Raw genomic sequence first — 23,788 nt, forward strand, 5'->3', positions numbered from 1 at the left:
GTGTGAAAATCTTAGCTTTCTTCTTTCTAAACGGGGTCAAATACTTCATGCTGCCTGTATAAAAGAAGAGGAGAGCAAGCTGAGACCTACCCAGAGAAGTTTGAAGAAAAAACTAAAGGATAAGGAGAGCTATGGAGGCTGCTGCTAATGAAGGATCTGGTCATGGAGGTGGAGTAGTGCTCAAGGAGGAGAAAGGATATGAAGAAGGATGCAGTAAAGAAGAGACAGCAGTCATCAAGGTGGAGCTTAATTTCTTCTTCTTCTTTTCTTGGAAATTTTATTGTGGATTAATTTGATTTTAGATATTTTTAATTTCTTCTTCTCTTCTTTTCTGATTTTTTCGATCCAATATATTGATTGACCTATAAAGAAAAGGGTTTAAGCTGCATCAAGCAGGATTTTCTTCAATTGGTTTATGATTATAAGTAGCTCTATTTTATTATAGTATATATATAACCTAGAGTTCTTCTCATATCTAAATAAATCAAATTTCCAAGTATGATTAATGGATCTACGGCCTTCTCATCAATGGATCCTTGGATTAATTAAGCTTTTTTACTCCTATTTGGTCAGAATTCAATTCATATGAATTTGTGTTTCTTCTATATATAATAATTATGAATATAAAAATGAAATAATTTCAAATAGCTTTCGAAAAACCCTAGTTATATGAATCCAAATTCACCACACACACATATATATATATACATGATTGTTTATTTTGATGGATTTCTTCTAACCATGATGATGCTCCGACAGGTGACACCGTTGACTAATATGGGAAGATCCTCAGGAGTACCTGACTCAATAATATCTCCTTCAAGCCAAAAGGAAAAGGTAAATTAGAAGTCTTATCATGATTTGTTAATTTTTTTTTTTTTTAATTTTTTTTTTTTTTTTATATATGTAAGAGAGGATGAATAATAAATCAGACTATAATTTTATATATATATATGATGGTCAGATTCAATCTGCTAGAGCAGAAATGGGTGAGGTGAGAGAAGAAAATCAAAGACTAAAGAAGCATTTAGATCGAATGGTGAAGGATTACCAGACCCTCCAAATGCGATTCTATGACATTGTTCAACAAGAAGGGAGAAACAAGCATCAAGAAATTGAAGAACCGGAGTTTAATGTTTCCCTTAGCCTTGGAAGACTTCCAAGTGACACAAAAAAGGAGGAAAAGAATATGATAGTTTCTTCTACCCAATTGAAAGATGATGATCATGATGAACAAGCAGCTAAAGAAGGCTTGAGTCTTGGACTGGACTGCAAATTCGATTTGTCTAAATCAAGAGAATTAAGTGAATCTTTGAGGAATCCAAGCCCTTTTAACAGTACTTCTGAAGAAACAAAGGAAGAAACTGCTGGTAGGGCTCTGAAGACGATGAGAAGTATTGGAGATGATGAGGTTTCACAGCAAAATCCGGTGAAGAAAGCTAGGGTTTCTGTGAGGGCTCGATGTGATACTCCAACAGTAAGTATTTAAATATCATCCATGCATGAAATTTGAAGCTTATTCTAAATTAATATGAATTAAAACAAAGTTATGATCTATAATATTATTCATTCATAAGATCAATAACATGTGTTTTTTGAACTTTTTATATATATTCAGATGAATGATGGATGCCAATGGAGGAAATATGGACAAAAGATTGCCAAAGGAAACCCATGCCCTCGAGCATACTATCGTTGTACTGTTGCACCCTCATGCCCAGTAAGAAAACAGGTACTTAAATTTATAGTTTAAAGTATATCGGTATATGCATGTTTTGTCTTTGAGAAATTATTCAAATTTCAAATTTATAACTTCAAAATTTTGTGTGACAAATTATGTACACCTCATACTTATAAAACAGTCATTTCACATTAATTTGTTGAATTTTGTTTTTTATTTTTGAAGTACTAACGAAAAATGAAAAAATCATTTAAAACAAGTAATGTCGATCCATGTAGAATATGTGTGATGAATTAGTGTAAATAGTAGCATTAATTACTTACTGATCATTACATCTAGTTTGGTAATGGTTATGAAAACAAATAAAGGTTTTTAAAACACTTAATTACATCTTTTATTTTTTCAAAATTATTAGCATATTCAAAACACAACACTTTCTAAATGTGAATCCCACAAAAAATAGTTATCTCTTATATACATATCACATCAAAACGTTTTCTAATCCATCTACTTGTATCCAGGAACTCATTGTTTCTGAGAAACCTGTAATTCCTATTTGATATTAATGAAGTTGTCACAATTCCTCAAAAAAATTAAAAAAAAAAATCATAGCGGACAAATACTAAAAAAAAGTTTATAGAAAACATAGAAAAGTGAAAGTATTTTTAATTTTGGTTTGAAAAAATGTCATGATGTTTACTTGAATAATATGATTGACTAATATGACATTCATTTAGATAATTTTTTAGGAACAAATAAAACATAATTTTTTTTTTTTTTAACATGTCCGTAGAGTGGGAGGGGGATTCGAACTAGTGACCTTTGCTTCATTAGACGTGGTCCCAGCCGATTAAACTACCTCTTGGGGACAATAAAACATAATTTTAGTTGGATGCAAAAGCCATTAATTTTTTGTTTTGCATTTCCAAATTAAATTTTGATACTCTCTTTAATTAACAATATATGCAATTTCAGGTGCAAAGATGTGCTGATGACATGTCCATCTTGATCACCACCTACGAAGGAACACATAACCACCCGCTTCCGATGTCAGCCACTGCTATGGCTTCCACCACTTCAGCCGCTGCTTCCATGCTTTTGTCAGGGTCGTCGTCGAGCTCCGACCGACCTGCCACCACCATCACCGCTTCCGATCTCCATGGCTTGAACTTTTATCTACCAGATAATTCAAAACCAAAGCAAGTCTACCTATCCAACCCTTCTTACTCATCTTCATGTACATTCCCAACAATCACTCTTGACCTCACATCCACCCCATCCTCCTCCTCCGCCTCATCTCAGTTCAACAAATTCTCTTCAAACTATCCTCCAAGGTATAACAATTACTCCCCCGCAAGCTTCAACTTCAGTTCTTCTGATCATCATCATCAGCCCATTAACGCAATGTCTTGGGGGGGCAACATGGGAAGACAACATGTGGATAACATCTATCTGTCATACATGCAAAAGAAGAATCCCATGCCTCCTTCTCAGCAGTACCCTCTACCAGACACCATTGCTGCTGCGACAAAAGCAATCACAGCTGACCCCAGCTTCCAATCCGCTTTAGCAGCTGCCCTCACCACAATCATTGGCACTAATGGGAGTGGATGTGCGTCAAGCTTGTTAAACAAAACGCACTCAACAAACTCACCGCCGGGAAGTTTGATGTCGTTTCTACCACCTTCGTTGCCGTTTTCTGCTCCCAAGAGTGCGTCAACGTCTCCCGGTGATAATAGAGACAATGCCAAAGAGTTTTGACCACTCATTAGAATGTTGTTGTTTATATTGTCTTGATTGGCCAGAAGTGATGTATGAGAAGAAATTTGTGCATGAAGATGATGACAGCAAGCAAGTGGAAGTAATTGACTCTGAGATTTTATATATATATATATATATATATAGTGGGACGCATGCAACACGTTGAAGATTCGGCATATATGTATGAAGTTCACATAAAGCTTAGAAAAAGAATTAATCTTTGTTTGACAGAATAAATGGTTGCAATTGCGTACGGAACTGTATTTTCATTTGTTCAAATGTGAAATATTGTAACACGTTTATAGTTTTTCTATATTATTACCGCGACCCACGGAAATATAGATATTGCTCACACCAATTAGAAGAGGTTGCTTGAACTACATATCTACTCATGTAGTTTTGCTCTTGAGCAGCATATTAACAAGAGATTTGTATGTTTCGCGTGTCTTTGCATTATGCCATTTATCTTGTGTACATCTTCGCTAAGTTGGCATGCTTCATCAACTCTTAATTAAAAGAAAAAAATAAATAAATAAATGAAATATGTAACTCGGCAAAAATAAATGCTAGAATATTTGTCATGTTGCATATCCCATAAAGTCGTGTTCAATGGCAAGTGTGGGTATAGGTATATTCATATTCTTTCATGAATGAAGTTTTTTTCCAAGTTGCTTATAACTTAGTCTATTGAATTAATGTGTTTAAATTGTAATTTAATAGACCAAATTAAAGAGATTAGAGAAATACTTTGTCCTTCCTACATTGTTGACCAAGATTTGAGCTTTTGAACCTTTTCGGTGTTGGCTCAAGGAACAACCAAAAAAAAAGAAACTTAATTACAATTATTGCCATTGGCCAGAAAATTTGTAGGAATACAACCCCACACATAGGTACCTTTTCAATATCAACAGTCAACACATAGATTCATAGGATATATTCAACAGATAAAGTCAACAAAATCATTGCATGCAATTAAACGCGGTCTGGATTCAATGATAACATGCCAATTAATACATCATCGCCAAAAAAAATGCACGTTTTCCAAGTGGCTCTTGACTCTTCTATTTGGTCGGTATATATTCGGCGGGCAGGCGGGCGACCCGTTGTCGGCATAGCCGACAACGGGTCGCCCGCCTGCCCGCCCCATCTCCAAATTTTGTTATGGGCCTAAATAATTATGGAAAAAAGATAAACAAGGCTCCCCCACAAGTCTCAACTTCAGTTCTTCTGGGCCCATTAACGCAATGTCTTGGGGCAACATGTGGATAACATTTATCTGTCAACATAAGGACAGCCTCAAGTTCTTCTGGACTGGACCGGGTTGGTTTTGATTCATTTGGAATTATTAATGGACCAGTTTTTTTGTATTGTATTGTATTGTATTGTATTGTATTTTTTTTTTTTTTCTTTTGGGTAACGGTCTCTTTTGTTTGGGTTTGTGATTAGTAGGAGTGGGCAAATTAACCGTTTACTGCCTACCAATTGTTTATCGACTGCCACCAAATCATCACCGACCGACTTCCGACAGTCGGTAGGTGAAATAAAAATATTGTTTCGACATCGGTTTGGTAGGTGGTAGAAATTTTTTTTATTGGTTAACCGACTTAACCAATTTTTCAAGTGAATTTTGAATTTTATTTGATAACTTTCCTTATTGTGTGTTGTCCAGCTGATTTGTGGTTGTCATTTCGGTCCATGTTACATGAATTTACTTTTTCTTTTCATTTATAAAATATATTCTTTACTAATTTTGTAGTTACAAGGAAATTGATAAATCATAATATAAAAACTTATAACTGACTTAACCGATCACCTATTAACCGACTAACTGATTAATCGAAAAAGTTAAAACTATTCCTTATCAGTATGAAGTCAGTTAATTAATTGGCTTAACCAACTATTATAAATCGGTAAGCAAAAATGCCAATACTAACACTCGCCAAACCGGTATTGACCCCTAATTATTAGGACTTAGGAGTCCATTCCCTCATCTTCCATTTTTTTTTTTTTCTGTATTGAATAAATAATAAAAAATAATTAAAAATAAAAAGGCCCCTGGAATTAGGGGTGAATTCCAGATTCTATAATTCACAGTTAGGATCTCTTCTGTGATGCCACGTGTCCCACTAAATAAATAATAATTAAATATTAATTAAAATTTTTTTTAAAAAAAAACATAATAATAAAAAATATAATTTATTTATTTATTATTATTTGGCCCTTGAAAGTTGCCAAATAATCCCTACGGGCCAAAAGTCCTAAAAAAAAAAAAGGGTTTAGTCTTTAGGGATGGCCGAACCACCCCCAAGTGCCACTGTTTGGCCATGGGGTAGCTTCGGCCAAACAGTGGCCTTTGTGAGTGGTTCGGCCACCCCAAGGGCCAAAAGTCCAAAAAAAAAAAAAAAAAAAAAAAGGTTTAGCCCTTGAATGTGGTTCAGGTTTGGCCCTTGACGGTGGCTCGATCACCCCAAGGGCCAAATAATAATAAATAGAAAAATTATATTTTTTTTATTATTTTGGTTTTTATTTAAAAATTAAATAATATTTTATTATTATTTAATCTCTTTCAAGAGATCTGGCCGTAAATTCCAGAATTTGAAATTCACTTATAATTCCATGGGATCCTGGTCCAAAAGCCACCATTGTACATGTCATGAACCGCACCTAGACAAACGTAAACCGCGCAAAGCCAGCCAAATCCCCAGTGGCCTAGTGGGGACAATCTGACTAGACCAATACCCAACCACATCCCAATAACATAACAATAATATCTCTCCCTCTCTCCCCCTTTCTCTTTCTCTCTCTCTCCCTCTCTCCTTCTGATAGATTCTCTCTTGTCTACACCCATGGCTTCGATCTGATTGGGTTCCCAGAAGCCTACTTCTTCTGCATGCTCTTCTCGCCCGTACACGAGCGAAGCCGAATCAAAACCCTAGCGTTTACTCTTTGAGACCGGAGTTTCTCTACGCATCGACTTCCAGGTGAGACCAACTTCAAAGAATTTTCTGATTTTTGTGCTATGTGCTGTGAATTATTGTTTCATTTGCTTTAATTTTACATCCATTTGGTTTGGTCGGGTGGATGATTAGAGACGCAGAGAGAAAATAATCTGAATTTCGTGTTTGATTTTTTGACGGTCAAAACCCTAACTTCGGGGACCTTTTCGTTTCTTGGAAATCCGTGGCACAATTACGGATTAGGATTTGGGGTTTTGGATTTCCTGTTCCAATTAAGGAAGCGCTGGTACCGGAGTAGTAACATGATTTCATTAGTATTTGAGTTTGGAATAAATAGAACTAGACAAATTTCCTGAATTAAAGTAAATGTTGAATTTGGAGCTTGGTACAATCAAGGTCCTGCACTGGTTTTTGTACGTTATGTTCCTTGTGTGTGCAACTTGATTTCAATTCTTTGTATCGTGGTGAATTGGTGATATAAGTACTGGCAAGTTTGATATATAATTGTATTTGCGGTATCACTTTTTGTGTGTGTGTATATATATATATATAATTTGGACACATTTGGTCATTGGTGGTTCATGAAAATTGGGTTGCCTTGAGTTAATTTCGTATTCATGTAAAAAATGATTATCCCAAAGTGGCTATTAGGGGAAAAAAAAACTGTTATCGGTTTCACCAAAATAAGCCCTTGGTGTTGGAGAGACTTGTACTGAGTTGATTTGTATATTTATTTGCTTATTTTTCTTTTGTTTTTGGTGATTGCCAGGATCAATAGGTGGTGACGATGTCGACTCCGGCTAGGAAGAGGCTGATGAGAGATTTTAAGAGGTTGCAACAAGATCCACCTGCAGGCATCAGTGGAGCACCCCAAGACAACAATATTATGCTTTGGAATGCTGTTATTTTTGGGTAAGCTGGGAGAAAGTGCATAAAGATCTGTTCTTATGCTTTTCTTATGTTGTTTAACTATTCATTTTCATTTTTCAAGTATGTTTAAGTACGGTTGGATAAGCCATTTCTGGTTTCTTGTCTGGTTTGGATTGCAGTCCTGATGATACTCCGTGGGATGGAGGTGAGTCAACACTTGCACTGAATCTTTTATTCGAATAAACTAGTATAAATGCATCAAATGGATTATGTTCATGTTAATTTCTTTGATACATTTCCTGCTTGCTTCAACACCCAATAGAAATGTACACGGTAAATCCTAGTTACTTTCCATTGTATTTGAAGATAAAGTGTCCATGATGCGTGGCCTTTTTTTTTTCTTTCTGTTTTCTATTCTTAATTTGTTCATTTACATTGCAATCCATATTATAAAACCGGTGTTTTACATGGTGGAATAGTTTCCTATTTGAGGGATTTCAAAATTCTCTTTTATATACACAACCTGTATTACCCAGCAGTGCGTTGTATGTGTTTGTGTTTCTTTCTATACTGCTTTTGAGATAAAATGATATTCTACTGTCTGGTTATTCTTTGTAAGAATTGTTTTTTAAGGTGCTGATTTCATTGTTTACAAAAGCTTATTTGTTAGTGTGATTTGCATAAATTAATTGTATTGCCTGTGTCATTGGCTTCTAATATTAATTTTTTTAGAGATATTCATTTACATAAGTATATCTAGCTGTTAAGTCTGTAAGAGCTGCTCTTTCCATTTATTGAGGTGCTCAGGTGCATAATTATGTGGCATCATGAAGATATGAACACATGAGAAATGCATCATTCAACCCGTGTGGATATTCTTGTGCTGCTAATACCATGTTCCCATATGTTTGATACTAAAAGTTAGATTTTTGAATATGACTACACAAACAGTAGTGGTATATTATGAAATCAACTCAATACATCTTGTTTCCCAGATCATTCTAGTTAAGATAAGTGTTGGTCAGTCTTTCATTGTGTTCTTGAACTGTTTGGAATTCTCCGTATGATCTCTTAAGGAATACGATTCTTTGCTGAACGGATCTTTGTTTTTTTCTATACGTGTTTTGGGGGGAGGGGTTGTATACTTGTGTGTGTGTGTTGGGTTTCTTCTTCCTCCCCCGCCACCCTCTCCCCCATTCATTGATGCATAGGGATATGCTTATTTCTCCTATCATTATCTTAACATCTAAATCTACATAAATGAATTTTCATTTGAGTTATTCAGGCACGTTCAAGTTGACTCTGCAGTTCACTGAGGATTACCCAAACAAACCACCGACAGTGCGATTTGTTTCTCGAATGTTTCATCCAAATAGTAAGTTGTATGAGGCACTTGCACATTGAATCTTAACCAACTATGGTTACTGACTTCAATTTTTCTTTTGTATTTGGTCAGTTTACGCCGATGGAAGTATTTGTCTGGATATTTTACAAAATCAGTGGAGTCCTATATATGATGTGGCAGCTATACTTACATCTATCCAGGTACAATATAATATTTTATTATTGTATTTGAAGTGTTGCTGACTGTTTTGTAAGAATAAGCGAAGCAGATGCATATATTCCGTACATCATGTATTTAATTCGATTTAGAAGATGTCTTTCAGTAGTCAGATTCTACAGCTTAGTTGAGCAAGCAAAACTTGTTGGATATGGACATACATAAGTACATTGATTTGGTTTTGAAGTTTAGAATCATGTTCAGACAACGCCTCCTAGGACTCTCCTTTGGCAGGACCAGCGCTGTGTAGTTTACCTTGTTGCACATAATTAATTGTTTAGTGAAAGAGTTATATTACTCCTTTGTCTGCACCTCCAGTAAAGTTTCCAGCTGTAGGCATTGCAAATAAGTATATCATTCGATCCCCATAGTACTTCGCACATTTTTTAAGTACCCAGCTCTGCATTGAACTATTATTCCAACATTTTCACTTGATCAATCATTTATTTTCATCCTTTCTCCGTGGGACTCTATTGTAAAATGAAGAGGCTTTTTTTTTGGTTCCCGACCAAAACAGCAGTATTGCCTTGTTGATCCTTTTTCTAGTAAGTTGTCTTCATGATTTCTTGACAATTATCAACTTTTTCTACAGATACTCTGCTTTTTTTTTTGGATAAGTTACAGATACTCAGCTTTTTGTTGACATAGTGCAGCTCTCATTGAAGCTTTTGTTGTGTTTTATCTCCGTCTCTCATCTTACCTATTTTAGTTCTTGGAAATTTGAATCATCCCCATTGATATTGTCTGTAAATGCTGTTGATTATCCTAATATGTAGTGCTGCTGATTCTGAGGCTAGGAAATACAATATAAACCATAATCTAACTAATTGCCATGGATATACTGGAATTATGCCATTAGGATATTTAGGAACGTACTAATTTTTTTTTTTAAAGATACCACGATCTTCACAAAAATGCATAAATGTGATCTGGTTAAGAGTTAAACTAGGACTTTGGTTAAACTCTGGCCACTCAAGAAGTAAAAATTAAAGAAATTCGAAGTTTCCAATTGAACTATTTTTTTGGCTGAGACAAGATTAGATAGCACATTGTGTAATACTATAGTAGTTTGTATACTGAACAATTCAATTGGTGGCCTCAACTGGATGACCTTTCCTTTGACTCCATTGGTGAGGTAGAGGCTAATTGATTGGAAAACACATTCAAGGATTTTGAGGTGGTGAAAGCTTTGAACGATGATAAGGCCCAAGGCCGTGACCTTTTTTTATGGCGTTATTCCAAGCATGCTGGGACATTCTAAAAGATGATACGATGAAGGTCTTCCAAGATTTCCATGCTAGTGGCAAGTTTGAAAGAAGTCTTAATGCCACTTTTTATCACTCGAATTCCGAAAAAGTCAGGAGCTATTGATATTAAGGATTTTCACCCTATTAGTCTTCTAGGATGAGTTTACAAAATTGTAGCCAAAGTTCGTGCTAATAGGTTGAAAATGGTTTTGGAGAAGATCATCTCCAACTCTCAAAATGCATTCATTGGGGGTGGGCAAATTCTAGATTCGGTTCTAATTGCTAATGAATGCTTTGATAGCAGGGTCAAATCTGGGGAGGAGGGTGTGATTTGTAACTTGGATATTGAAAAGGTTTATGATTACGACTTGGAGCTTTTTGTTGTATTTGGTGAGAGACTGGCTTTGGGGAGAAATGGTGTGACTGGATAGTATATTGTATTTCTTCACTACATTTCTCTATCTTTGTGAACAACACTCCGACAGGATTATTTAATAGCTCGTGGCTTGAGGAGAATCACCCAGTAAACTTGAAATGATCTGCCACAGAAGCATCTTTGAAATGAACCAAATAACATTGGAAATGCTACCTTAAGGAACAACAACCTTTGATTGTCTTCATTCTTCTAGCTTTGAGGATTTTCTTGATCTTTTTCTGTTTAGGTCTCTCCTGTATAATTCTTTGTACTTAGATTAGCCTTCTAGCCCTAGCTCTTTGAAGTCTGATTACTTTGGGGAGTTGCTCGAAATTTGAATAACATGGGAGGAGGGGTGGGGCTTTCAGTTTCAGGGATTAGGGCTACATAAAGGAAAGGACCTATATGATTGACTTGTTCCACCAGTTGTGACCATGGTTACAATTATGCATTCTGATGTCTCTAAAGGGTAGTTCAATTTGTTATAGACTATGTCTCATGAAGTATAGGCCACTAGTTCGAATTTTTCATTCTCCCTCCTCTTGGGGACAAAACATTACTTACAAAAAAAAAATTGCATTCCAATTCAATTCTTACATGCGGCAAACCTTAAAGAGGATAGGAGGGGAGGGGAATTGATATCCGTGCTATTGGATAAGGCTGCAAATAATTTATATTGGTCGGATGTATGACTAAGCTGAAATGTAAGATGAGATAAATAGAGTTCCTATGTTGGCCACTTTTCCTTGGGAACTATTTTTCACTATTATTAGTTTAAGAAAATGTGTAATAGTTAGCATATTGATGCTATATACCACATTTTTATTATGCAATTATTTTACAATATTGACGTAACAGTCCCAACCAGTCTTTGAAATTTTTTTTTTTTTTTTCTAACAATAATTAATTCAAGGATTGGTTGGAACAACCACATCAATATTAAGAGATAATTATGAAATAAAAATGTGGTTTTTAGCATTCCTCATAATTAGAAAGGGCCATGATACTAAGAACGCCGGCGTGCATGACTGTTCATGCACGCCAGACTTCTTCTTTTTTTTTTCTTTTTTTTTTTTTAATAATTATAATAATAAAATATTTTATTTAACTATTTTAAAATTACAAATCACCCCGGCGTGCATCATGCCGGGCGTGATGTTTAACATCACCCAATTAGAAATATAGCATTGCTTGTACCTATATCTTGTGCTGCAAGCACAGCAATGACAGATGTACATAATTGAGTTTTAGATTGCCAGTCACTGCTGCATATGCCTTTGCTGTCATCCTACGTCTGTATTTCATCTTTTTTGGCACCATTTTACAACATATGGAAATGATTTCATATTTCTTGTTGAAATGTTAAACTGATCATTATCATTTAATGAAGCTGCTGCCAACAACATTAGATAGAGAACTGTTAAGGTACTGAGCACCAACTATATGATTTAATACTAAAGGATGCCATTCTCTTATTGCAGTCGCTGCTGTGTGACCCCAACCCCAACTCTCCTGCAAATTCCGAAGCGGCTAGGATGTTTAGCGAGAACAAGCGGGAGTACAACCGTAGAGTTAGGGAAATTGTGGAGCAGAGCTGGACAGCAGATTAACTCCATTGGCCCCTCTGTAGGGCACCCATGAGTGTCTGAAATGACATTGCCGGTCAAAAAAATTTGTGCAAACTTATCCACTTTGATCTTGTATTTTGTGCAAACAATTGTTAGGCCTGTTATTTTATTTAAATATGAATTGCTGCATTGTGTGTTGTTGTGCTCATGTAAAATAGAATTCATGTATAACTTTACATTGAAATGTTATGAACTTTTTTTTTTTTTGAGCGAAATGTTATGAAGTTGTTTCAACATAAAAGTTGCTGTGGACAGATTTCAAAATAGATACAAGAAGTTCCCCATAACATATGTGGGGAAGTAGAGAACAAATAATTTACACCTATGTAGCTCGTCAAAATGTTAGGTTTGAAAAAATAAATCAGGATTTCTTGTTTAAATTTTTTTGGATTTGGTGAATAAATCCGGAGTAGTCTAATGCTGAGAAATTTCTTCATCATTTAAAAAGAGAAATGTTATGGGTACAAAACATTTTACCACAAAATAGGTACCAAATTAATGTGGAGCTTATTCATTGATATCATATCATTTCTCTTGATTAATTATTTTAATTATCTCCAATGAATATGATCTACATAGTTTCGTATCCATCTCATGATAAGATTTGGCAAAGTTGGGCCGGCATGCACAATTGATTTTTTGTTTTTGTTTTTTTTAATATAAAGTAAAATGTTTTCCTGTTTTATCAATTTTTCTCCCTTTTTTAAAAGCAATAGACATCATTAGTCTGGAGAAGAAAGAGAGTTCCCATTTAATCAGGCTCACTTGAGTATTGTGATCATGCCACAAAAGACTTCCCATTAAATAGGAGAAACTCTCCTCTAACTACCAATCTTTCTGCAATTTATCATTTTTATAATGTCTCTTTCTCCCCCCAATCTAACATTAGGGTTGCAATGTCCAAAGTCCCCTTCTGCCACCCAAAATGATAAAAGTACATCCTATAAAATATAGATGTCTACAAAAAGTCAAGGCAGAACAAATTCAAATGTTAATGCTTAAGATTTAATTCTCGTGCCATTTAGATCCAATGCTTCAAACAGATTTAGGAAAATCCGGTCAAGTCTAGATTCTCCAAAACTACAAACTCAACAAGGTCATCAATTTTTGAATAAGGTCCGGGTTTTATGTTATGATTATCAAACTTCCCTCAAGTTCAAACTGTTGCAGCCATTTGTCAAGTACTACACCTCTTTTACCATATGCTTACACATGTCTGCATGTAATTAGAGTCATGTTAATCATTAAAAATAATATTAACGTGCTCCAATCTTTACAAGTTGTAAACGAGTTTGCCAATCAAGGTGCTTTTACTTGCTCTTTCAGAAATTGGGATGCAAAAATTACATAATATTGGACGAATAGTAAATAAGTTTAATGAGTCAAATACACTTTGGTTTCACCAGCAACTGTATTATACTAAACAAACAAACCCACCAATAAATGAAAACTTAAATCATCTTCCACACACCAGACTGAAACACTATCACTTCAACCCTTTCTATACAAATGAAAAGCCCCAACTTAATGACACTGAAGACAAATCCAAGAGAATGAGAATGACAAGGTCCAGCAGTCTTGTTGCAGAATCTCTACTACAAGACTTCAGTTGGGCTGATCCCTTCCATTGAGAGAGCATCCTAAAACAGAAGAGGAATGCACAGTATTTATTGATAAAAATAGAACCTAGTAACCTGAAAATTCTGATATATAGGAATGCATCTTAACAATAGAGCAGTGAACAAGATCCTCTCCATTTCAAGTAGAAATGAAGAAGAATCATTGTATGGTCCACATTAAATTTCATAGCATCTAACAGTGTATATGTTACCTACATTACCATGCCATTTAAAATCAAATGACCGCTCAAAACCTTGGAATCAAAAAATTTGTTTCAAGATGAGAGTAATATATGAAAACTCAAACTATAAGCTAATATGTTTATTTAAATTACGATTACCATATTTTCTTTGTTTTCCTGGGGCATATCCTCGGCAGGCAAAGTGCTCACTTGAACTGTGGATGGCAGTGAATCACAATCTGTAAGTTACCCAATCCATATATACATAACTAAATAGAAAAGGAAAAAACTAGGTACCCTTGCCTGTTCCAGCAGCAGATTTCTTTCCCCGCTTGTTCTTGTCTCTTAGTTTATTTGACTCCACCTTATTTGGCTTCTCAGGTTTTTTTAGCGACTTATTACCCTCAGTCTCTGAAACAGGTCTTGAATTTACAGAATTCTTATTTAAAGATCCCCTTGTCCTGGTTGCACGATTACTCTTCTGAATAGTTTCCTTCTTGGCTGATTCAGCGACTGGAGAAGTTTGAGTAGCATCAGTGTTCAAAGACCTGGGCCTCAGTTTCCTAGTTCCCCCAGTGGAAGAGGAGCTTTGAACATCATCATCAGATGACCGAGTTCCCTCTTCAGGCACCTGAGAAATGGTTTCAGAGACCTGCAACTGCTCAATGTTTTCTGATATATTATACCTTTCAAATAATTCCTTCACAAGCTCCCCAAGTTCACTGACGTTGTTATGTCGCTGGGTATAGGACTTGAGTTCATCCCGCATTCGCTGAAGAGGCTGAGTTTGATATTATTTGCAAGGAGAAAACAAAATACAGAAGCAGATTAAAATCAAGTCTTCCATAAGATTAAGGAAAAACAAAGTGAATTGAGGTGCAAATGCTTATCCTAAAGGACACATGACACAAATGGGAGGCTGATTTTTGTAAGAAGTTTCTGCAACAATTCAAATAAAATCTGCATTTGAATGTGCAGAAGCAGGGTAGTCTGGGAAAATAGATGACAAAGTATACCTCACATCCTGCCTCTAAGGCTAGTTTGAAAAAGCCAAGTGAAATTGAGTGCTTAGCAGCAGATTCAGAGAGCTTAATCTGCGATAGCCAATAAGATGCTGACGACAAAACGCTGAACTTCTTTCGGCTTGTTGATCTTGAAACATCAGAAACAGGTGTATCACTTTTCACCTGACTAGTAACAGACCTCCTAGTTCTAACCTCTGAAATTGGAGTGATGTTGCCACCTAGTTTTGGGACTGGACTGACAGTGGACTTGGCTGGAATAGACAGCCTTCTAGGTGGCTTGGCAGACTTGTCCTTGCTAGATAGATCAAGAACACCAACGCTTTTACTTACACTTGATGTAGAGATACCCCTGAAAAATAAAAGAAAAAATCAACCAATTGTCACTCAAAGCCATTAGTTAACTGCGGATATTGCGACCAACATTTTACATGATACAAATGTTAGGTCTAGTTCAAAAAATATCACTGTGAAACACAACATTTGAAGTACCAATCTGTATCTAATATTTGTTAAATCGCCATTTATCCCAAAATCTCAAATTGATAGGAAATAGTAAATTTAATCATATAATCAATATTCTAACAACATCAAATATGTATATATTGCCTTAGAAAATTAAGAGTAATCATGTTTAGATACATTTCTTAACTAACAGCCGCTGCCGCCCCCAACCCCAAAAGAAAAAATGCATCACATTGCACAGATTCTTTCTGCCATACACGAGCTGGAGAATTGCAAGGTCCTTCACTCTGGTAAACTTTTGTGCTAAGAATTTTTGTCAAGCATCTTAAGGGCGCCTTCACTCAAGACATGGTATTTCGAGGACACAAAAACACCCAAGGATACCAAATGATATTGGGGACATTATATTCACTGATGAGCCTTCACTCAGTCTCTACAGAGCCTACACTTACTTATTTTCAAAGTCTAGAAATCAACTATGATACCGCCATTAAATTAACTTCACTCTTTTTACAACAACCGCAATAACTAGCATGCAATTTGCCAAAACTGCCACCATTGCAAAACAATAAACCTATTCTAATCTAAGTAAGCTAATACAAAATACATAGACCTTTAGAGTTCGCCCTTAAACATATTATACCCAAGAGCGTGTCAAAAGCATGACAATTATTTTCACCAAAGAAATTAAGCACAAGTTCCCCAATAATCCTTCTCTAACAAAACCAATCAAATCAGCGCTAATCCTCAAATACAAGTATCAAAAACCCTTGACAAAACAACGTAAACAGTTGCATACAAAACACAAACACAAGGAAAACAAGGTACCGCTTGGAAGCAGAATGATTTGACAATTCAGCGACCGGTGGCTTTTCCTCCTTGGACTTCGCCCCAGACCGCAGCGGGTACCGCTGAAGCTTCGGTCTCCCCGCGCCTACGTTACCTAAAAAATCCCAAACCACAACCTCAGTTCGAAAAAACGATAGAAAAACCTCCAAACACAGAGCAGAGAGAGAGAGAGAGAGAGAGGGAGAGAGTAAAGCAAAGGTTTCATACCAGGATTTGGAGTCTGGCTCTGGTCCTTCACTGGCTCCTCCATGTCTCTGTATGAGAGAGCTTTTGAGGTCACGAAAATGGAATTTTGAGAATAATCGTATAATTCTTAATTTGTGTTTGAAACCTGAGAAAGAGCGGATTTTATAATCTAAATCCGCTTCTGTTCTTTCTTTGCCTGTGCGTTTGCCAAATGGCCTTTAGGCGGGAAATCCTAGGAACTACCCCACCACAACAAAACTCAAATTTTCCGACTCACGCATCTCATCCCACTCGCCAACGTCTTAAAGATCAGACTACTCGCTCGCGCGCGCTACAGCCTCCGTGGGCTTTTGTTGACGTGTACGGCACGTGGGGGTCACATGGAGAGAGTAGCTTTTGTGAGGAAACTTCGGGAGTGGGGGGGGTGCGGGGGGAATTATCCCGGCATTCGGAATAAAACAACGGTCTTTCATCTTTGATGATTTTGGAGGGTTAGGCATCTTTGAACGGCTGGCCGCTGGGATGGGACCCACGCGCGTTTGAAAGAATGAGAGAAGACGCTCTTGATTTTGAAATTCAAATTTCAAATCAGTGCCGTTGAAACTGCTTTGCGGTTGAGATGATAGGTTGGCATTTCTTTCGTTTCTTTTCTCTCTCTCTCTCTCTCTCTTTTTGTTTTTGTTTTTGGTCAAATGGGTTCTGTACGTTGGGCTCTGTGTTGGACAGGCCCGGATCGATGAGTCCAACTCCAACATTCGGAAATCTTCATTAAAATTATCATTTATTTAATTTTATTATCGTAATAATTTCACACACTATCATTCTCCAATTAGGATTATCTGAATAATATCTATTTAGTTATATTGGAGGAGTATTTTTATCCTATCAAAAAGTGAAAAAACAAAAATACCCATATAATATAACTAATCGAATATTATCCAGTTCAAATGAATTTGAAAAATTCTTCTTCATTCTCACAGTTTTGAAAAGAGAATTATCTCTTCAGTCTTTTAATGGGATGCTTTCATTTAATGCATAGAAACTTTTGAGAGACTCTTCACATTTTCTTACCGACACCAATTGAATGCTCATGAATTTTATAAATTTTTCCATTAAATTGACTTATTAATCGCATTGTAACTTTTTTGGAAGCTATATGATCTCATATGGATCCCTCTTCCATCAAAAATTAGCATTTATAAACAGTTCTTCATTTAAATAAAACTTTCTTTAGGAAAACGTTATGTGATATGACATTTTGAGTTGCCTAAGCATTGAATTAATACATTTATTCTCATTTAAAGCCACTTAAATTTAATCCCTCTTCCCCTCTTCCATTCATGTCGTCTTTTCCTAAATGAGTAATATAATGCCATCAATTCCATTATTTTAATATGTATTTATCATGCCTTTTTTAATTAATCTTTACTTTTGAAACTTGTTGAATGAGCGTTAATATAATATTTTGTGCTTATTAAGTAATGAAGTGGCTTTTAAAATCATCATTTAATCAAAATTCAATAATGATTAATCACAAGCCTAATGGTAATTTTAAAAGCTACATCATTTTTAGAAGGACACGAGAATGGTACAAAAGTAACTTTTAGTATTACTCGTGTCTATTGAATTATCCCTCCTCTCTTGTTCATTTCAAAATCCATTGCACTAGGCAAATATATTGTTTAAACTAAAAGTCACATAACAAAAAAATAACACTTAATGTTAAGGAAAAACTTCACAAATGACCCACGAACGATCAAAAGTTAATAAATAATCTCTAATTAAATATGAGGGAAGGGGTAATTAAGCATGTAGCTAGGTCTCGACCAAATTAATAATGGTGCCACGCCGGTGTGGAGTCGCCAACAACAACATGGGTTTGGACTCCATACTTTAAAAACTATGGTGCTTCAGACGGTATAAGACTACGCTCAGCTATGACTTTGATTCCAGTGTTACTTCTTCCCCAGAGATATATTGGAAAAAAAATGAGAGCTGCAACACAGCAGGCTTTCTCAGAGTGGCAAAGAAACTCCGGATTTACGTTCATTCAACGAGTTAAATCTTCAATGTATGTCAACTTTGCAATTATTGGCATATTTTATTTTAGAGTAATGTTATACATAACATCATTACCTCATTAATTATACAATATGGCATTGTTAATTTATTATTGAACTTTTTTTTAATAATGGTTGATCTGAAGGTAAATTGACAATGTTATATCAACGTAGTAAAATGGTGATGAGCTGATAGTGTAATATATAATATTACTCTGTTTTATAAGCTGCAATTGGTGGGATTTAATCATGTACGTCATTATGTTATGATATGATATGCATTTGCAATATTGTTTCTTTTTAGACAACATGGTGCTTCTCTTTTTTATTCAGTTCACACCATCTATCCTCATGGCTTTAGTAATTAAATACGAATCATACATTTATTCAAAACTAAAACTTGCTCATGTTATCGCTCCTGGCTCTGCTCTATGTATCCCCTCAGGATGAGCACCATAAATTTCAGATTTTTGCTGCGGTAGTTTGTGATCTTCTTTGGTTTGATTGGAATATATCCTTTCATGAGGAACCACCTTTGATGCTCTTCTCATCTCTCGAAGAATTAATAATGTCACTTTTGAACATTTCAATGCTTGGCAGGACAATTTTGTTACCTCTAAAGGGTAATGGCAATCCCTCCTATATATGGATTGGTTTAACATTAATTTTGACAGTGTCATTCGTGATACCTTCTCTGTACAAGCGGTTGTCTGTTGTAATCATGAATGTCGGGTTATTATGATGATTTTTGCACTCCTCGTCTTCCAAACTATGGTGAAGCTCTGGCGGCTCTTATGAGCCTATGGCTCTCTTTGGCGTCCTCTCTTGATCTTAACAAGTTCATTCTTGAAAGTGAATCTCATGTTGTTATTTTGGCTCTGCAGTAGCCTTCCGTTTCCCATGAAGGCTATTGCAGAGCCATCCATCCTCACGGCTTGAGTAAATACGAATCATACATTTATTCAAAACTAAAACTTGCTCATATAAAAGTAAAAAGTTGCAAATAACTCACAAACCATATACCAAATCTTTTCACTTATCCCCCTATATATGATAGAATTTTTTATTAAATCCAAAGGAAAAATAATAAAATATCCATTATAGCCATATCACTTATATATGTGAAAATATAATTATGCCTTTACATTTTTTTAAAAAAAAAAGTTATCTGTCCATGAAGACGCATGGCATGATCATGTCATCATGACCAGATACAGGTCTCATCTTACGGTGTTAAAAAGATCTCAGTCAATGAGCTAAAACTTCTATGTATGTCAACTTTGCAATTATTGGAATTATGGGTAAAGCATTAGGGATTAAGTCCCCTCATTTATCCGCTTGCGGTAGTAGTTGCGTGAACTAAATGGTACTAAAAATGGGTTTTATTGGCTTACACTTTGGTGTGGTTGTGGTAACATACTCGCATTCTTAAGCAGTAGTTATGGCTCAAACCGAACATTCCACAACGGGCAGGTACCCCGATGGTCACGCCCAATAAGGAAAATTACACCGGTTATCCAATCCCATCATTTGGATTAAAAAAAATAATAATAATAAAACTGACTTATTATAAACAATGACCGAAGAAAACCGAAGTTATCATTTATAAACAATTCTTCATTTAAATAAAACTTTATTTAGAAAACGGGGTTGCTTAAGCATAGACATTATACATTTATTCAATTTAATCCCCCTCTTCCATTCCATTCATGTTGTCTTCTCATAAACGAGTAATATAATGCCATCAATTTCATTATTTTTTAATATATATGTACTAATTTATCGTGCTTTTTTAATTAATCTTTACTTTTGAAGCTTTTTGAATGGGCGTTAATACGATATATTGTGCTCATTGGATCATCCCTCATCACTTGTTCATTTCAAATCCATTGCACGTTTACAATTATGCTACACTTTTGGCTAGCTAGGGTCGAAACCTTTTGACCCTAGCCAAAATATATTGTTTAAACTAAAAGTTACTTGACAAAAAAGCTATTCTACAATTTTCAAAAAGTAATCGATCACCATTAAGTTACTTTAAGAATCATAAATTGATAAACTAAATTATTAACTTTCCAGAGTGCGACTATTCATCCAAATGCATATATATAAAAGATAAACGGTTTAACCTTTGCCTTCTAATTTAAATTTGAAAATAAGACAATTTCCAGTACAAGAAGAATGATGGCTAGGGAATTAATGTATTAGAAAAATTATGATAGCTAGGGACGATGGAATATTTGCTTATAGTCATTAACTTTGAAGTACAAGCTAGTTAATTAATAATGTTACTCGTAGCTCTTTATCTCATTTGGTTCTTACTTCGCTTTCTCATTTTTCTAAATTTGATATAGTTGGAGAGTACCATTCGCCATTTGTATTATAGATATAATTAAAAAATGTTATGAAGAGCATACCAACAAGCTCTCTGAGAGGTCGATTATACGCTGTATCTATGACTTTCACCTTTAGATTGGGTAAAATTCTTATAATTATCATATGAGTAATGTTATTTAGTAGATTCCTCTACACCTGACATACAATTGAGATGAAGTGACAATAATACTCAACCCATACATCAGCATTAAAAAAAAAAAAAAAAAAAATGTTTTGATCAAAGGGCTGAGTTTTACTGCCACATTATTCAAATTAATTGTAGGTCAATCGTAAATTCTTATTTCAGTACGCAATTATAAACATTTTGAATATTTTCAATATATGATGATCTTGTACAAAGCAGTGCCAGCTCAACCCTCATACGACGACTTAGGTGCAATAAATTAAGGCCCCAATTAATAATTATAGAATTTTTTTTTTTCTAATATGATAAAAGTTAATAAATAATCTCTAATTAAATATGAGGGAAGGGGTAAGCGTTTGTTATTTATTTTGTTGGGGGTGGGGGAGGAAATTAAGTAGTATAAATATGCAAATCATGACATTTTGTTTCTCCATCGATCTATATAAGTAGAAAATTAAAGCTGCATGCGATGGCTACCAATTATCTCTCTATTATTTTCGCACTTGTCTTTCTTCTTCTTCTTCTTTCAACACAGACTTTTGCAGGGCAATCTTTCAAGTCCCTCCGAAGTCTGCAGGAGGGATCATACAAGGGTCCCGTCGAGCAAATGATGGCGCCGCACCGGTGTGGAGTAGTCGCCGACAACATGGGTTTGGACTCCATGTTTTCCATAAAATGGGCCAAAAAATGGTCTAAGACTAAACTCAGCTATGGCTTTGATTCCAGTGTTACTTCTTCCCCAGATATGTTGGAAGAAATGAGAGCTGCAATGCAGCAAGCTTTCTCGGAGTGGCAAAGAAACTCAGGATTTACGTTCATTCAGAATCCACCAGCTGGTGCCAAGCCTGACATCGTGATCGGATTTTATAGGCTTAATCATGAGAAAGGGACGCCATTTAAACACTGTATAGCTTATGCTTTGCCGCCACCGTTCGGAGAGATAAATTTTCACGCCGATGAGAACTGGAGCATTGACCCAACCAAAGATCAGTTTGACTTGGTGTCTGTGGCGTTGCACGAAATAGGGCACGTTCTTGGACTTCGACATCTATCTGTAAAAGACGCCGTCATGTCCCCCGACTCTCATTACGGAGTGGGAAAAAGAAAACTGCACCGCCTTGACATTGCCGCCCTAGCCGTTATGTATAATCAGTGGGGCCGATTCTTGAGGACAATCTTTAGTTGACCGACATTGTCTAAATTTGAAATGGATGGTAATTAACCTAAGCTTTTCAAGCCTACATCTTGATGTCATGTGTCATATGTAATGAACTTTTTTTTTTTTTTTTTTTTTTTTTTTTTTTTTATGTTTTGTTTTTTTCTTTTCTTTTCTTTTCTACTTCAGTGGTATCCTTAATTTCAACTTATCACAATAATACATGTAAGAGCCAAAACTTCAATGTATGTCAACTTTGCAATTAGTCACATCATTATCTCATTAATTATATAATATAGCATTGTTAATTTATTATTGATTTTTTTTTTTCTAACAAGGACTAATATGATGGTAAATTGACAATGTTATATCAACATAATAAAATAGTGACGAATTGATAGTGTAATATATAGCATTACTATGTTTTATAAGCTGCAATTGGTGGGATTTAATCACGTCAATATGTTATAATATGATGTAGAGGGCTGCTAGGCATCTCAACACTTTTTTCCACAATCCCTTTTCCAAATGATTTGGACTCCACATTCATTTAAGAAAAAAAAAAAAACAAGATAAATCTATTTATTTATTAAATTGACCATATCATTTGGGAAAAGAAATTTGAGAAAAAGTGTTGGGATGTCTAGTATTATCCTATGATGTATTTACAATATATATATATATATATATATATATATATATATATATATATATATATATATATATATATATATATATATATATTGAACGGAAATATGAGGATTTCATTGATTAAAAATCACGAGCATAAAACTCTTATAGAGTAGAGCAAATAACTCTTACAACACAATTGCACAAAACATAAAGCTCTGCAAAAATCATAGCCCCATATTATGAGGTTACAAAGTCATAAATACAACCAAAATTTCTTACAATCACGTGTTATCTATGATTTCAATCTTCAGCTAACCCATGTATAAATACAGTTATAGAACAAATCTAATCTGAACAAACTAGATCTAACACATGGGTAACCAAATTTCCTAACAAAAATTATTTAAATCGGCCATGAGAGATAGCCCCTCATAGTGCTCACGATGGAAGGTGGACGGACATATAGTAGAGAGGCTGAAGTTACTGATCTGGTCGGAGAATACCTACAAAAAAAAAAAAAAAAAATGGGGGTTGGGGGAGGGGGAGGGTAGAAGTGGGGAGTAGAATGTGAATGTTTTGAGAGCAGTGGCGGAGCTAGACAATTTATATTGGGGGTGCCATTAAAATTTTTTTTGGCGTCCTAAAAATTTTCTTCACGCTAAAAATTTGGTAATTCACACAATATATGCATCACAAATAAATATCTATAAAAGGTCATAAATATGTGCTCAAATTGATATATTAGAAATGTAACATGTCGGCACTATATCAAAAAGACATAATTTTTTTTTTTTTTAAAAAAAAAAAGTCTAGAACTGCACTTTACGGTCTCTTAGAAGTACAAAATCATCAAGTATCGAATTTAAATCGAAGCTCTCAACAATTTTCACTTCAATATAGAGAACTAAACTATTTGCAAGAAAATCATCCTCCATTTTTTTCAAAGTCGTGAAACTGATAAAATAAATCAAAAAA

General features: G+C 35.1%; 4 protein-coding genes across 5 annotated transcripts; 3 read left to right on the forward strand and 1 right to left on the reverse strand.

Annotated features, from left to right (window-relative positions):
• The first annotated feature begins 111 nt into the window (after positions 1-111).
• Positions 112-3,787, forward strand: LOC132175907 (WRKY transcription factor 72A). Its single transcript, XM_059587997.2, has 5 exons — positions 112-239; positions 760-837; positions 965-1,477; positions 1,619-1,732; positions 2,657-3,787. Exons 1-5 carry the CDS (start codon positions 132-134, stop codon positions 3,440-3,442), a joined length of 1,599 nt encoding a protein of 532 aa, XP_059443980.2. The 5' UTR covers positions 112-131; the 3' UTR covers positions 3,443-3,787.
• Positions 3,788-6,197: 2,410 nt separating this feature from the next.
• On the forward strand, positions 6,198-12,327 carry LOC132174773 (ubiquitin-conjugating enzyme E2 2). The gene is made up of 6 exons (XM_059586448.2): positions 6,198-6,423; positions 7,169-7,311; positions 7,449-7,474; positions 8,555-8,644; positions 8,726-8,814; positions 11,974-12,327. The coding sequence occupies exons 2-6, from the start codon at positions 7,187-7,189 to the stop codon at positions 12,100-12,102; spliced, it is 459 nt and encodes a 152-aa protein (XP_059442431.1). The 5' UTR covers positions 6,198-6,423; positions 7,169-7,186; the 3' UTR covers positions 12,103-12,327.
• Positions 12,328-13,409: 1,082 nt separating this feature from the next.
• Positions 13,410-16,648, reverse strand: LOC132175077 (microtubule-associated futsch-like protein). Of its 2 annotated transcripts, none has more exons than XM_059586892.2 (6): positions 16,465-16,648; positions 16,237-16,351; positions 14,938-15,295; positions 14,219-14,702; positions 14,081-14,136; positions 13,410-13,760 (listed from the first exon to the last, which is right to left on the reverse strand). In XM_059586892.2, exons 1-6 carry the CDS (start codon positions 16,505-16,507, stop codon positions 13,716-13,718), a joined length of 1,101 nt encoding a protein of 366 aa, XP_059442875.2. In that variant the 5' UTR covers positions 16,508-16,648; the 3' UTR covers positions 13,410-13,715. The 2 variants fall into 2 exon arrangements, with proteins under 2 accessions (XP_059442875.2, XP_059442876.2); XM_059586893.2 differs by having other exon boundaries at positions 14,225-14,702; positions 16,465-16,646.
• Positions 16,649-21,634: 4,986 nt separating this feature from the next.
• On the forward strand, positions 21,635-22,210 carry LOC132173522 (metalloendoproteinase 2-MMP-like). The gene has a single exon (XM_088514490.1). The coding sequence runs from the start codon at positions 21,635-21,637 to the stop codon at positions 22,208-22,210; it is 576 nt and encodes a 191-aa protein (XP_088370616.1).
• Positions 22,211-23,788: the final 1,578 nt, after the last annotated feature.

This window comes from Corylus avellana, chromosome 3 (genome assembly GCF_965113065.1).
Source record: "Corylus avellana chromosome 3, dhCorAvel1.hap1.2, whole genome shotgun sequence".
Taxonomy (NCBI): domain Eukaryota; kingdom Viridiplantae; phylum Streptophyta; class Magnoliopsida; order Fagales; family Betulaceae; genus Corylus; species Corylus avellana.